The sequence below is a fragment of the Amphiura filiformis genome, chromosome 5, assembly GCF_039555335.1.
Source record: "Amphiura filiformis chromosome 5, Afil_fr2py, whole genome shotgun sequence".
Classification (NCBI taxonomy): Eukaryota; Metazoa; Echinodermata; class Ophiuroidea; order Amphilepidida; family Amphiuridae; genus Amphiura; species Amphiura filiformis.
The window spans coordinates 11,561,504-11,578,620 of NC_092632.1; the positions used below are offsets into that span (position 1 = coordinate 11,561,504).

General features: G+C 36.3%; 2 protein-coding genes across 3 annotated transcripts in view; one reads left to right on the forward strand and one right to left on the reverse strand.

Moving 5' to 3' along the window:
• LOC140152619 (intermembrane lipid transfer protein VPS13B-like) overlaps positions 1 to 4,499 on the forward strand; it is a 50,296-nt gene extending 45,797 nt beyond the window's left edge. For both annotated transcript variants that reach the window (XM_072175029.1, XM_072175028.1), the window contains one exon: positions 430 to 4,499. In XM_072175029.1, coding sequence (XP_072031130.1) covers positions 430 to 735 — 306 coding nt within the window. In that variant the 3' untranslated portion in view covers positions 736 to 4,499. The remainder of the gene's footprint in view (positions 1 to 429) is intronic.
• A 686-nt stretch (positions 4,500 to 5,185) lies between these two features.
• LOC140152005 (uncharacterized) lies at positions 5,186 to 10,536 on the reverse strand. Its single transcript, XM_072174306.1, has 4 exons — positions 8,845 to 10,536; positions 8,352 to 8,644; positions 7,657 to 7,721; positions 5,186 to 5,541 (listed from the first exon to the last, which is right to left on the reverse strand). The coding sequence occupies exons 1-4, from the start codon at positions 10,534 to 10,536 to the stop codon at positions 5,186 to 5,188; spliced, it is 2,406 nt and encodes an 801-aa protein (XP_072030407.1).
• Between the last annotated feature and the right edge of the window lie 6,581 nt (positions 10,537 to 17,117).

The window sequence follows — 17,117 nt, forward strand, 5'->3', positions numbered from 1 at the left end:
CTGAAGATTATTTTGTTGTTTGCCTGGCTTTTATTGTGTTTTGCGAGCCAAATGCTAAAGTGCTGCATGTGTAAACTTTTGTAACTTTCCAATTATGGTTTGATTTTGGGCTTTTTTGTAAACATTGAAGTGCGCTAATTTAGTCCCCTTGCACAATTTATGAAAGTTTAAATTTGAAAAACTTATCTTTGACATTAATATAATAAGCCTAGTATTAGAACATGTTGAAATCAGCATGGTTTTTATAAAAATCCTTTTTTTGAGGTCCAAGTATTTTACAGTGATGTTAATAAAATAAGCTGCACATTATGTACACATTAGACACATTTTCCATTCTATTTTGAATGAGAAAAGTTGAACTCACTTTTACACAAAGTTAATTCAGAATATTCACCTAATATAAATATCTGATAATTATATCTATTACAGAAGGAAGATACCACCGACAGAGTAGCAGAATTTGTGGACAAAACCTCGGGCTATGCGACCAACTACGACCAACTCAACGTGAGTTCTGACAGTCAGTCAGAGGCGTCATCACCGAGTATGATTGACAGCACTCCAACGTATCAGTACTTCATGAGCAGGCAACATCGTGAGACTTTCCTGACGTTGTTTGCACAAGCTAAGAATAGACTGAGTGGTAAGGGATTCTGTTATGATGAGACGTACAACACCAACTTCAGCCGGTTTAAAACTTGGCATCTTACAACTAAGGCACAATTAGATGACTAATATTATAGTGTCAAGTTGGTAATCAATTGTAAATATTTCACATATGAACTCAGTTAGCAGACAGCAGTTGGCTAACATTGCCATGTAATATTTTGACCAAACATGGCACTTACTACTTTGACAACTGCTGGTCTATTATGTGCATAAATATGAACCTATGGTGCTCTTTATATTAGTCAGTGTGAAATACAGACCATAGGTACTTGATACTTATATACCTTGGAAACTTTCAGTCTTTGACTGAAAAATCTAGAATTGCTTTGTTTTTGTGAAATGGAATGGAAATGGAAGTACTGCAGATGCTTCCTTCATATATACAAAATGATTATGAGTACAATAGCAAAAACATTTTCACAAAATATTCTTTCAATTGAATGAAAAAAAAACATTCAATATTTTTTCAATATATTTAGGGATTCAATCATGTTTCACCGTTGTTCATCACCGATTAACAACGATACGTCCGCTTCGTCTGCATGGTTTACTTCGCAGGGGCAGCTTCCTTTCAACAACGAAAACAAGCTAAAAATTGTATAATTCACATGATTATTTCATGAGGAATGTCACTTAATCATTGACAGTCAGCCTTACAAAAAGATCTGTGATTTCTGTTGATATCAGCAATAAAACTGAATAAAACAGCAATCTTTATCCGATACTTCCAAAATACTGAATTCAACTTGTAAGCGTGATAGGCACACAGATTCCAGACATGACGAATTTTACGCGCTCACGCGTAACGTGGATGTGCGCTGGGGAAAAGTGTGGATTCATCACGGATTAACAACGGTTGGCTCCTGTACAAAAGTATAGGAAGAGTTGTTGAAACCGTATTCATTCCAATAAGCGCCCAAGGGGCTTTACAAAGTCATAATGGGTGGGCGCTTATTTTTTACCTGGTTTACCTAATTTTTTCGTAAGGGCCGTTTATTAGAGACAAATTTACCTATGGTATAATAGGGTCCCAAGATGTTCTAGTAGCGTTTTTGATGCAGTAAATGTATTGCAAGTTTACACAGGACTTCAATTCCTCAAGCTATTTTACTGTATCAACGTCTATCAGTCACTTCAACATTAATGGTACCCTTTAGCAAATTGAAAATACCCTGGGTGGGCGCTTATGGGGTATGGGTGCTTATTGATTCCTTTTCTTTTACTTAACTTCATAAATCACTAGGACAACAGAATACATTAAGGAATATCTACACTATAATAGTTTAATCAGCTTGTAATCGGCGGGAATTGTTAGGCTTTTACCACTATGCCGAAAAGAAGACCTATGTTAAGAGTGATATAGGTGACCTGTCTGGTCTATATTTTGCATGTTAAAGAAAGTAGACAAAGGTATAAAATCGTGACAATTCTGGCAAGATGTCATAAGACAATTCACAAAATGAAATATATTGATATTAATCTGCGATGTAAGGCCCGCCGATTACAAGCTGATCAACTATATACTCATTTTAGAAGTAACACCCCACCTTTTATTGGCGACTCAATGTGGTCATCATGCAAAAAACTAATGCTATACACGCACATTTATTAGTGTTGCCAAGGTAACAATAGCCTTTTTTTACAGCTGTCACAAAAATGATTGATAGTAATTGACCAATCTAATTACAAGAATCTTTGTATGAGTTAAATACACTTTGCTTAACTTCTTGTAAACGAGACACGTAACATTGTAAATGGATATAGAATTTAGTTGGGCACAGCACATACTGATTGTGTGTGAATTATGCACACTTTTGTGAATTTATGTGGGATTTAATTGATGCGCATTTAAATTTGTCAATATAGTATAGAATCTTTCAATAGAACTTTTTTTCTCAAGTAGCAAAATCCTAAATCCCACATGGTATTAATCTTAACCCATGTAACTCAAATTTATTGAATAAACCTTGAAAATAACCCTATTAGCCTTGAAATTAGCAAATATTTGTGATTTATACATTTTTTGCTCATGAATTTATGTACAACTGATGTATTGCAAAATAAAGCTAGATTTAGTAGATTGAATATTATGAGGTTCAGGTGAAGGCAAAATTGTACCCACACAGTAGTAATCTTGCACCGTCTTCCATATTTTTAATATATACCTGTAAAATACCATGTTTATATTCCACTTCATTTTTATTTTATTTCACACGTTTCATTATATAAATATATACAAGATGTATTTATTGTTTATAAGAGATGTACACCAAATGTACCTGATATTTATTGTATAAACTTGTATTTCCATTGGGTATATGATTTTGGACTTTATATGTCCTACTCAAAAATGATACTTGCATTAACTTTATATAAATTGTAAATAAAGAATAACACTATTTATATTATTTGGAATTGGGACTGAGCATAATATAATCTGTCCATAAAATATGAACACTATTCCATTTTATAGATGAGTTGACTTGTGTTTATACTAGGTACACCCTCTGTTGGTCTGAGATGAAAACTGTAAGTAAAAGACTCTGTAGGCAAAATATTTAATTCTCGATCATGAGAGACAACTGGGTTACGCACAGATATTTGCATCGAAACGTTTATGGAGCAAGCACATCTTTTGAGAATTGACCAATCACAGTCTAAGGTCGCACGATTGCGTTGTTCCACAAAAAGTGTGCTGATGCAATAAGAGTACGCAGAAGATATTTGGCATTAACTTTGATTTAAAAGCAATTATACAAATAAAATTACCTAATTAAAACTAATATCACAAAATTAAAACCACAAAGGTTTTACAAGTTGAGGTTTGAAAAGGTTTAGTCTGCCATAGACACTGCTCTATTATTTTACCTTTTGTAAAACAGCATAGGACGTCTTGAATGTACATGTAATCATCCGTAATCATAAGTCAACTCATATCAATATGTGATGTAAGTGGTATACTGACTCTTTTGTAATTTTGATTTATCCTGAAAGAGGAATAAAACACAATCATGATGATGGTGCTTCACTTGTAAGAGAATTTTTTCTTCAAATAGGTGCAGTATTTGAAATTGATGTCTCGAATGCTGCAGTTGTATAGAACAACTGCTCCAATTTTGTTAATGGCAAGTATACATGTTATAATTTCTGCTCCAATTTTGTTGATGGCAAGTATATACTGTATGTTTTATTTATAATAACATATAGATTATAGATAAAGTAATTATAAAGGACATTGTTTGGTTTTGGGTTGTAGTTAAAAGATATGACACATTTTGTGTTTTTCAGAAAGAAAGTTCAAGACCAATATTCTATATTTCTTGTTTTATATTTTCAAGGCCAATTTTATTATTATACATATGTATAATCACTAAAAAAGCAATAACATGTATATCACTTTCAAGCTTTCTATACCAAATAATGTCAGCAAACTGTCAATATTCCTTTCTATTTCATTGAATATTTTTAACATGTGAGAGAATACCGTAAAACCCTGTCTATAAGCATATATAGTGTTTTTTATAAAAGCTTAATTAATTCGAAGCGTTAATATACCAATACAATAGATCGGTCTTAAAATAATACTTGTTTGTATATGCTTGGATCCATAATTTATTTGCTCAAACTCCATAATGGCGACTGGATTAATGTAGCTTTCATCAGAAGCACACTATATGCTTGTAGACGGGGTTTTACGGTATACAAGCAGTAAATAGTTCATTATTTATCCAGGATGTAATACAATGTGATTTGAAAAAAAAAAGCCATTGAGAGAACCATGCAGTCATTGAAAATGAAATAAAATTGACATCGAACAAATGTTTCTATGAATGCTAGATTTTGTTATGAAATGTGTGTTATTTGATTACCAATAAGACCATGGACCAAAATGGGGCACTTTAATTCAGCTTATGTCAGTGTAGTTTATGTACTTCTACCTAAATCTTAATCAATTATATGCCATGCAGGCTATACATTTGGAATTATTACAGTATGTCTGCTCCATTTTTTGGTACTTGTGAAAAATTGATAGTTAATGGTCACAAAAAGGAAAAGTTTACAAACAATATTTGGTAACACCTAAGACCATCACCCCACCCGTCACACCCCCACCCATACCCAAACACAGCAGGTTTGAAATGTTGGTGGTCAGTAAATTCTTAACTGTATTATTTGCCACTTACAATCATTCTAATGCACAGAATAAATATTACAATTTACATAAATATATAGACATTTCTTTTACAAACATTGGTTTATTTCCATCATACACTAAAAGGGATAAAGATTCCTTTAGCAGAAATGAAGTGAACATAAAATAATTTTTTCCCATTATGTACAAACAGTACAGTGTTGGTTCTGGGGGATTTCCCCTCCAAACCTGAGCTTTGACCACTAGCACCCCCCATTTATTTTCCAAAATGCACCCCCCCCCCCCAAAATAATAACAATAATAGTAATAATACTCTTGTGCGACCATGACCACTGACACACTGTTAACTACAACTCAGTAGTTTCAACAGTGCCTTTCTTTAGTGATTCCAGTTGGAAAACTAGCCTGAACTCCTACTGAAGAATAATGCACATTCTCTGGCTGTTTTTGTTCAGATGGTACACCATCATCATCCAGTAGTTTACTTTTCGGTGTGTGTTTGACTTTTTTGGGTTCTTTTGGTTTATAATAAAATAATATAGCAAGAAATATAAAGAGAATAGACCCAAATCGGACACCTGTGCCAAGCATTACTGTAATGTTAGAGAGTGTGCGATTGTCAAACATCCAGCATGTCCAGCCTCCACTGCAGCTTTGTTCCCATATAAGGCAGGAGTCATCAATCAGTGAACCGTATACAATAGGTCCGGGTATGAGACCTAAAAGGAAAATGCAAAGAACAAGATATGGATTTTGTATGTGAAACCGTCATAGTAGGCCTACTCAATATAGTCCGGTGGCAGACCAAGGTAGGTTGGTTTTGCCAGTTAAAGTGTTTTTGTTTCTGGATTATTGTTCTGTGGGTAGTACAAAATGAGATTTCGAGGGATGTAAAATTGTCACCCCTGGGCAATTCGAGATATCCAAGGTCAAAGTTTATACAGGGGTCAAAATTATAAACTTGTCCAATTTTGTCCAAACATATGTCAAATTATTCCTCTTGTCATAAGGATTCAGAAAATGTATAGTTTCACATATCTACGAGTTATCGTTGTGGAGTTAAGAGTAAAAAGGTCAAAGGTTAAATAGAGAACTCCCACAGGGGTTGAAATTGAAAAATGCTCCAATTTTGATGAAAATAGTCTCAAATTGGTCTTTCTGTACCACAACTCGAATAATGAATAGTTTGAACTACCTAGAATGACTTGTTGCCTTGGTAACACATCAAAATAGGTCATTATCAATTGAGTCCTACTGATGTTGACCTACTGGTACTTCTCTGAATGCTTACCTTGGTAATGAGTCATTACAGTTGGTTATAACCTGAGACCATAATACCTATTCGATTGAGATAACACTGCCAACAATTTAAGACCATTTTCATCAAAATTGGAGCATTGTAGCTCTTTCAGCACCTGTGCTGCTTCCAAGTTAACCTTTGACCTTTTGGATTATAACTCCGAAACGATAAGTCGGAGGTGGGTCAAACTATACTTTTTCTGAATCCTTAGGATCAGAGGAACATTTTGGTATGAGATTTTTTAAAAATTGTGCAATTTTGAATTTTGACCCCTGTATAAACTTTGACCTTGGAAATCTTGAATTGCCCAGGGGTGACAATTCTACATCCCCCATAATCTTATTTTGTACCACCTATAGATTAATAATCACCAAAGAAAAACACTTTAACTGGCAAAACCATCTAACCAAATAAAACAATAGTTTGCAGCCGGACTAATACTTGATTGAGTGGTTGCTGGTGAACATTAGGTTAGCTTTCAGTTCTCTTTTGACTACAAAGCAAATTATGTGCCAATATATTGAAAAATTATTTTGAAATTAATTCACAGATTTTGTTGGGGTAAGATGGACCACTGAAGATTTTTTTTACAGTGTGTTTATACTGATTTCATATTGACCAAAATGATATTTCCTCACTCTAAAAACTTGTAAAATGTGTGTTTGTAGGGTCTACATGAAACAAAATAGGTGCACAAGTTGTTATCTAAAAATCTCTAAATGACCTTTGAATAAAAGAATTATGTTTTTTAATTATACTTTTTCATTGCCATTTTCGAACTCGGCATGTTTTTTAGGTGGTAAATTTGCACATCTTTACACCAGTTTTAAATATGGAGGTGTACTTTGAAGCTATATTGTAACATTTGCTGAGGAGGATGCCCTCAATATTTTTTTGTTCTGGTTTTTACACGATTGTAATGTACTTCAGTAAACAAAGTTACCCTGCAAAAATCAAGACTTTATTTGCCATATAGTTTTGTCAAAATCCGAAATTTTGAATAAACCGTCTTAATAAGATGGTTTATTATTACAATAGAAATATTAGTCTTAATACGTATGAGATGTTCATAACACAGTACGTACACGGCGTGTGGGAATGTTATACACACACATTAAAGGATCGTACCGTATTACGACCGCAGGAGTAACACGCATTGGCGCTGGTAATAAATTACAATATTCTTTGCTTTACCTCACTTGTTCGGCTCAAAATTAAAATATCTTACAGTAAAAGCTAACACTTTATGGAAAAGAAATACTAATAGATTATTTATCTATAATAAATTACCCATAAAAACTCAAACGGTGGTGATGCATTTGCAAATTACATTCTTGAAAAGCAAATCATACACCAAGTTTCGCTGTATATTCATCTTGTTTTTTCAATCTCGGCGATTAAAGTTCACAAATGAGCAAAAACAGCCTAAAATACATTATCCAGGGTCCAAAACAATACTGTACGGTTACTAAGCTGTTGCCTATCTTAAGCATCACTGGTTGCGTTTTTAAAATTCACAACTTGCTTTACTCACCAACTCCTCTGATAATGAGAGACTGTAACCCTAAAGCAAAGGAACGTTGGCTTGCATCCACACACCTATGATAAATAGAAAGATGGCACCATGAATTAACTACTGCCTTTACACAAATACTTGAAAATGTGGGTGTCGTAACAAAATTAAAATTGATTATGTCAAAGAAAATATTTGATTAGCTAGATTGGGGATCAATACATAGGCCTATATATTATGACAAGGGTGGACCCATGTTGTATTATAAATGTGTCCAAACAGCAGTGTGACTCTTAATGAAAATATATATCTATTAGAGTCACGCGGTAGCCGTGACCAGCAAGTTTTTAAAAAAAGACTGATAAAGAAGCCTAATAACAGATGCTCCCGCGAGACTATATTTACAGCTAACATTAAAACACTTGACTTCTATTGTTCGATGTTATTTTTCGCTGGGTACAAAATGTGGCTAAAACCATGCTAAATGTTACTTCTACTTCTACGTGAATTCTGGGTAGACCATACATGGTATCACGCCCAGCGGTGCAACTTCACATCCGGTGCAGAACAGACAAAATCACAAAATCACTCCCACCACCGATGACGATGATAAAAATCACAAAACTCACGACGAAGGGTGCAAAATTATATACAGTGAAGACTTGGTGCAGGACTAGTTGAGTGACGCAGCTGCTGGAACAACTGAGCCCATGTACAGCTCAGATTGATCACTGGAAACCAGCTGCTGGATCTTGGTTTTGAACGTTTGGCTTGATGTTGAATTCACTATAGAAGCAGGGAGTTTGTTCCATACTGGTATGGTTGCTGGGAAGTAGCTGTTCTTGTATACTTCTGTTCTTGCTCTGATGATCTTGTACTGCTGCTCATGCGTCCTTCTGGTTTTGATGGAGGGTGTATCTTGTGGTATGTAGTGACATGGTATTTGGACAGAGACTTCCTGGTTATGAATCTTGTAAAACAGAGTCAGTCTTGATGCCAACCTTCGTTGCTGTAGTGTTGGAAAACCCAAGTCGGCCCTCAAAGCAGTGACACTCGATCTTCTGCGATAATTCCCTGTGATGAACCGGACGGCCTTTCTCTGGACTCTTTCTAAGCTGTATTGATGTCCCTTTGATGGTATGGGTCCCAGATTGTGGCAGCGTACTCGAGGGTCGGGCGAATTAAAGAAGTGTATGCCTGTGTCCGGACCTTCTGAGGGCACTTGTATAGATTTCTCTGCAGGAAGTTTAGAGTTCTCTGCGCTTTGCCGGATACATTTTGAATGTGATGCTTCCAGTCCATACTTGATGCCAACTCCACTCCAAGATAAGGATGGTGGTCTGTTGATTTCAGCTCGGTACCCAACATCGTGTAGCTTGAGTTGATGATCTTTTTTATTTTAGCAACACGAAGAAGGGAGCATTTGGCAGGGTTGAATCGCATTTGCCATTTGGTGGACCAGTCAACAAGTTTATGTAGATCATTCTGAAGAGCGTCTGTATCGGCTTTGGATGAAATGTGCCTATATATGAGGGCATCATCAGCAAATAACCTGATGGTAGAAGATGTTTCTTCCCCGATGTCGTTAACAAATAAAATAAACAGCAAGGGGCCAAGAACTGTGCCCTGTGGCACACCTGAGATGACATCTACTTCCTCTGATTTCTCTCCCTCAATCACTACAGTTTGTTTTCTTGATGTTAACCAGTTCTTAATCCATGTATGGGTTTGACCACGAATGCCATACCAGTTAAGTTTATAGAGCAATCTTTGGTGTGGTACAGCATCGAATGCCTTAGAGAAATCTAATATAAGGCAATCCATTTGCTCACGATTGTCCAGGCTTCGTGTGAGGTCTTCTACTGTTCCAAGCAGTTGAGTCTCACAGCTGTGTTTCTTCCTGAACCCGTGTTGCGAGGTACTCAGAATGTTGTTGTCATCTAAATACCCTCTGATGCTGCTAGCAAGCACATGCTCCATCAACTTACAGGTCACACTGGTGAGCGACACCGGACAGTAGTTGGCAGGATCATTTCGCTCCCCCTTTTTGAAGATGGCAGAGATATTTGCTAACTTCCAGTCTGCTGGGACATCACCTGTTCTTAAGGACTGGGTGAATATTTCCTTAAGTATGGGGGCCAATGTTGAAGCAAATGTCTTTAGCATCCACGTAGACACCTGATCTGGTCCTACTGCCTTCTTCGGATTTAGCGCAGTAAGCAGTTTTTCAATCCCATTAGTTGTAATTTCAATGTCTGGCATAGTATCATGCTTACTAGGTCCCTTACTTGGCAAATGGGATGTGCTTTCAGAAGTGAAAACTGAACGGTACTGTTCAGATAGGGCCTCAGCCTTTTGTTTAGGTTGGCTCACTAATCTGTTTTTGTACAGCAGAGGTGGAATTCCAATTTTGTCAATTTTCAAGGACTTTACGTAACTCCATAATTTCTTGGCTGGATTACCTGTATCTTCTTCAAAGACACCTTCAATATATTCATCATGGGCACGTTTCAAGGCAGTCTCAACTTCCTGTTTTAAGTTCTTATAATCAGCAAGGTCATTTTTGTCGCCAAACTTTTTCCATGCATCATATCTCCGGCGTCTTTTCTTCATAAGATGCTTGATGTTATTATTCATCCAAGGCAAGTTCCATCTTCCGGAGAGGCGTTTAGTAGGTATATGTTTGTTCATAGCATCTTGCAGAGCCTCCTTGAAGCACTCCCAATTATCAGAGCAGGTCTTTTCCTCAGTGGAAGAGTGAAAATTGTTGGAAAAATCTTGCAGATCTTCCTCAATTCCCTTCAAGTTTGCTTTTTTGTAGATGTGAACAGTTCTAGGCTTTTTCTTGTTTGTTTGGACATTTGTTTCACAGTTAGCAGTCACTGCCTCGTGGTCGCTCATGCCAGGCACAACATTTACACCCTGGACACTGTCAGGCACATTGGTGAAAATTAGGTCAAGAATGTTTCCTTTCCTGGTTGGTTTGTGGACTTTCTGTTCAAGGTGCAAGGTGTTATTTACAGTCCCAGGTGTAATATCTTGACAACTCATTAATTCAAAAAGGGCCACCAATCCTACAGTCAATCATTGTTCGTAATAAACAAATATTTTTGCTTCCATTTCACGCGGTATTTCATAGCGAAAATTAGTGGCAAATCATACTGATCCAGAATTTTTAGACACTGCTACAGGTCTACCTGGTTATCACCTTCACACTACTTTTTCAGATTCACTTCCAATTATACCCTAGCAATTTCTGAAATACCGTGCATACAAATTCCGAACCCCATTCGCCAAAAAATCAAGTTTTTCACAATTCTTTTGTTCTTTTCGGACGACACATCAATTCATATAATAAATATTGTACATCGACAAGCTATTTCACAGCCGAGTCCCGTGGTCTAATGGTAAATGACTTGGACTCCTATTCCGGGGACTGGAGTTCGAAATCCGATGACCAATTTTTTTTTTTTTTACAATCTGTTATTAAACAATTAATTTTCGTTCATCAAGGATAACATAATTTTAACATGGTGCTATTGTGATATTTTTTTTTTATCAAAGCAAGATGTTTTATTCTCAGGGAAATTGTTTATTAAAATTATCCCCCCCCCCAGAGACTGCAGGGCTTGAAGAATGAGGGAAATTAAAACCACAAATCGCGAAAGACCGCCAACAACCGCCGCTCAATAGGGATGTCAAACTAGATTGCCCCGCAGTGCAACAAAGAACCACAAACCGCGAAATATGGATATCCAACCAGTTTAAAAGACAAATTAGCCACCGATAGAGGTCAGGGCCTGAACAAGTAGCGAAATAAAACCACAAACCGCGAAAGAACGCCAAAAACCTCCGCTCACTAGGGATATCCAACTATATTGGCCCGCAGGGCTACAAAGAACCACAAACCGCGCAATTTGGATATCATACAAATTAAAACCACAAACTGCGAAAGACAACCAACAACCGCCGCTCAATAGAGACATCCAGCTAGATTGCCCCGCAGGGCTTCAAAAAACCACATACCGCGAAGTATAGTTATCCAACAAGCTTAAACTATAAATTAACCCCCTATAGATGGTAGGGCATAAAGAATGAGGGAAATCAAAACCACAAACCGCGAAAGACCGCCAACAACCGCCGCTTAATAGGGAAATCCAACTAGGGCTACAAAGAACTATCAACCGCGAAATTTGGATATCCAACTAGATTGCCCCGCAGGGCTACAAAGAACCACACACCGCGAAGTATAGTTATCCAACAAGATTAAACTATAAATTAACCCCCGATAGAGGGTAGGGCACGAAGAATGAGGGAAATTAAAAGTACAAACCGCGAAAGACCCCCAACAACCGCCGCTTAATAGGGAAATCCAACTAGGGCTACAAAGAACTATCAACCGCGAAATTTGGATATCCAACTAGATTGCCCCGCAGGGCAACAAAGAACCACACACCGCGAAGTATAGTTATCCAACGAGCTTAAACTATAAATTAACCCCCGATAGAGGGTAGGGCATGAAGAATGAGGGAAATTAAAACTACAAACCGCGAAAGACCGCCAACAACCGCCGCTTTATAGGGAAATCCAACTAGATTGCCCCGCAGGGCTACAAAGAACTATCAACCGCGAAATTTGGATATCCAACTAGATTGCCCCGCAGGGTTACAAAAACCACAATCATTAAAACATAATTATCTTGCTAAGTCGTGGCACTTAGACGCTTCCGTAGTACACAGTGCTACATAGTTTCAATTTGAAGTAAATCGGACTGACTCTGTGTCTCGCTGGCATCGTCAACATTGGGTATGTGTTGTTCATATTTACATTTCTTAGTTGCCTTGAATAATTAAAGTATATTAAAATGTATATGTATCCCTATTAACATTACAGTCACGCGGTAGCTGTGACCAGCAAGTTTTAAAAATAAACGGCTGATAAAGTTTTATTAAATTATTTACTGTCATAAATCAAGGATAACATAATTTCAAACATCTATTTTTCGTTTTATTCGTTTTATAGGGTACTTCGTAACCCGATGACTTTCCAAGCTTAGAGCTGCTTGGCTACATTCATAAAAAAGAAAGAAAATCTACCAAAAAACGTTGACAACGTAAAGAAAGCAGCAAGTTTAAAAAGCCCCCACCTCGGCTCACTTTTTGAAACTTGGTCCCATTTTGAATATCAACAGCAAATCGGTGGTTTTAACGTTTAAACAATAGCATCATTGCCATTAACATGCCTACTTGTTAGTTTAATTCAATCATTGGTCATGAACTTAATAATTATTATAAAACAAAACATAATAGATATTGGCAAGAACAACATAATAACCTTTCTGATCGTTCCAGAATTATGCTAACAACTTAATATCGCATCGGCACATTAAAGATACATAACACTTCTGGAAATAATTTAAGTTGATAATTATGACAAAAATTAAATCAGTATCTTTTACAAATGGGACCAAGTTTCAAAAAGTGAGCCGAGGTGGGGGCTTTTTAAACTTGCTGCTTTCTTTACGTTGTCAACGTTTTTTTTGGTAGATCACGTTTTACAGAAATCAGTAAAGGAGTTGTATCTGCTCAGCAAACACAAAATGTTTTACAGAAAACATTTAAGTGTTGGGTTATATGGCATAATAAACTTAGTAATGGTATAAAACATTTTGATAAAAGTTAAAAGCAGTTTTGGACTTGTTGCAAGACATTCTAGGTGTTGATTTGATTTGATTCGTTGACAAACATGTTTGCCAAAAACATATTACAACAACATGTAGACATTATTAACATTAAAAAGTTGTAGCGCTTCTTCATATGGAATTGATTGCAATTTTCATTACCTTTAACATATAATGCAACATTTAAATGTTCTTTAAACATTTTGACCGAAACAAAATTAATTTATGTTTTGCGAATATTTTTGTGTTTTTAATTTGCTGGGGGCCTGTCACAAAACTTGCCAAAAATAAACTGAGAGCTTCAAATATCTGTTTATTCTTAAAAGTGTATCAGCTCAATAGTAACTTACCTGAGAGTACATGTTACTGATGGTACACTCAGATTAAAAACCATCAAAGTTGCCAGGAAGAACAAGATGAGGAAGGCCAATAGCGTCCAACATGGACCCTGACATCGACCACTATTAGCACTGCCTCCCTTCACTATGGATCCCTCATCAGCCGGGATACATGAACAGTCAGTATATTGCTGTAATACAGTAAATTGAATGTTGAACAAAATAACTTGGTGTCTTTGCAATATTGTGTAATTGATTGATAATTATCTCTAATGCGCCTGATCAATATACATTGTATGTCGAAGATACATCTCTTAATATTTCATATTTAGGCACTCAGTGGTTCCATTTTTATGCTCTCCAGCTGCAGTCTTGCCCCTTTACTTACATGATCTTACTTGTATAGTAATATTTTGTAAGGTGATGTGCTGTTGGGATTCAATAAATCATTAGTATATGTAAAAATCTTCAAGCAGGGTTCCACAAGGATCGGCCATTGGGCCCTTTCATACCTTCAATCCATTTTCATCAGGTTCTAGCTCTATTTTGCACCCAGCTAAACAAGCCGTGTAGTACATGACGTCATCTGAACCGCAGACGGGATCAAAGAAGTTTTCACAGTTACAGTTGCCATTGCAGCCAGCTGTCAGATTGGCATACTTGTCTTTCGGGTATTCTAGTGATCTGCAAGTGTGACAAATATAATCACGGGTCTAGTCAATCTAAACAAATTATTGGTGTCACCCACCACTAATTGCAACATAATTTTTTTCACTTTTATGCATTTAACATTATACCAAAGGTATACTAAAATATACTTTAAAAAAGGCAGTTTTTGGCGGGGAAAAGTCATACAGGGGTCAAATTTCAAAACAGCTGCAATCTTTTTAAAAACTTATACCAAAGTATTTCTCTAGCCATAAGAATTCAGAAAAAGTTAGATTGTCATATAATTATGTGATGTACCCATTCTCAAGTTATAAGCAAAGTTCAAATGTTGGGCTCCACAGAGGTCAAAAACTAACAATTGTCTGATTTTAACCAAAAGCCCTCAAATTGTTCGCATGGCAAACATAATTCATTTAAAGAATATTTGCACTGTTTAGGATGTTTAAATACATAGGTATCGTCGAAAAATAGGTTCAGGGGACATCTCTGAAATGCATAGCAGTGAAAAAACTCAATTACTTTGCCATTTTATGTGCTCGCTCTCACTCTCAATCTCCCTCCCCTCTCCCCCTCTGGCTCCATGGTGAATCTGGCCCTGCAATTCATCTGATAGACTAGGTACATGTTCTAACATCAAAACCATCTGATACTTGTATGGCTTATCTTCAACAAATAGGAACATTAAGGGCTCTGGTATGAACGTTTCGACAGTATTTTTTGTGGGACATGAGATATCGAATTGAATTCTGAAAACGAGGAATGTTCTTTTGAAATAATTTTGATTTTCTGAAATTTGCGATATGTGTTATCTTCAGTAGATAGGAACATTAACACCATCTAATGTGTGCTATCTTCAATAGATAGCAACATTAACAGTCTGATGTGCTATCTTCAGTAGACAGCAACAAATTAACACAATCTGATTTGTGCTATGTTCAATAGATTAGATTCCATCATTAGTACCATCTGATATGTGCTATCTTCAATAGATAGCAACATTAACATCATCTAATACTGGCTAACGTTAATAGATATCAACACTAACACAGGCTGCTGTGTGCTATCTTTAATTGATAGCATTGTGTTCAGTAGATAGCAACATTATCTGCATCTGATATGTGCTATCTTCAGTAGATAACAACATTAACACCACATAATCTGCTCTATGTGTTATCTTCAGTAGATGGTTGTTGTTTTTAACCCAAATTATTTTGGACAATAACAACAACCAAATCTGGAGGATTTTCTCCAAAACAGCATTTTTACCAAATTTTTACCAACATTAAAACAGTCCGATATTTGCTCCTTCAATAGATAAACAATATAGATAGCAACATTAACACCATCTGATTTGTGCTATATTCAGTAGATAGCAACATTAACACTATCTGATATGAGCTATCTTCAGTATCTGATGTTTGCTATCTTTATAGAAACAATAACACAATATGGATATAATCTAATATGTGCGATCGCAACATTTAAAACACAATCCGGGTACAATCTGATATGTGCTATTGTGATGTGCCATGAGTAATTTAATTAAATTATTTAACTATGTTTACAAGCTGAAAGTATTTCATGAGATGGGAAACCCCCTGCACTTGCAAGGGTTGGTGTGGATCGTCATTTTGGATCGTCAAATTATTGTAAACAAAGTCAGATCTATGTTTGGAACTTGGAAATCCCCAGTTCAGTGTATTGCACCATCAGGAAAACCACAGGAAGTGATGTAATGTGAAAGGTTAATGTGTATAATTAATCTTGGGAAATCCAAGATTGCAGCAGTCTGTTGTGAAAATGTGAATGCAGTAATGCTTGGTTTATTAATAGATGATGGGTTTTGCATGCGGAGTGCTGGTATAAAAGCTGGATGCTTTTGTTTGGACTTTACAGAATATCATGGGAGATTATAAAACTCCACACGTGTGTGTTGGTCTTTCGTGCTTCAGAAAAGAAGTACATTTTAACCAGTTTACATAGCCAATAATTGAGTTATTTTTAATACAGCAACGAAGGAGATTTCGAGTACACAAATGTGCTCTTCCTCGTCAAAGGATTCTTCTGTCGAATTGCTGGAGTTTGCTGGGTTTAAGAACACCACACATCTGTCAAATACAGCGGAGCAGTGTTAAAGAAGCCTGTTCCCTGGAGAAAGAGCGATTGGTGAAAGAAACACCATTTTTGGAGAAATCAGCGCAAGGAGATAAATATTTGGAGAAAGCAGCGCAAGGAGATATATTTTTGGAGAAAGCAGCGCAAGAAGATAAGTGATTGGAGAAAGCAGCATCATTTTCGTGTGAGGATTTCATATGCAAGGATGTTTATAAACGCAAGTGTACAATGGACTTCGCTGATTTTCGCAGGACAAGTGAATAAGGATATATACATCAGTCGTCCAGAACATTGCAAGAACTCTAGGATCACCAACAAGAAGACCGCTGGTTAAGTACTGATAGAATAAAACTGTGATTGTGTGATTTTATTGTATATGCAATTGTTGTTATATGTACCAACCATACTTTGTTTTCAATTAAAGACTTTAGATTTTGTTAGCTTAATCAAACAGTGCATTTGTGTTGTGCATTCGTGTGAGTTCGGGTAAAAGGTGATTTTGGCCTTGAGTCAAGTACGACTCGTAACACTATCTGCAATAGATATCAACATTAACACAATCTAATGTGTGCTATCTTTAGTAGATAGCAACAATAACACAATATGGATATAATCTAATATGTGCGATCGCAACATTTAAAACACAATCCGGGTACAATCTGATATGTGCTGTCGTCAAT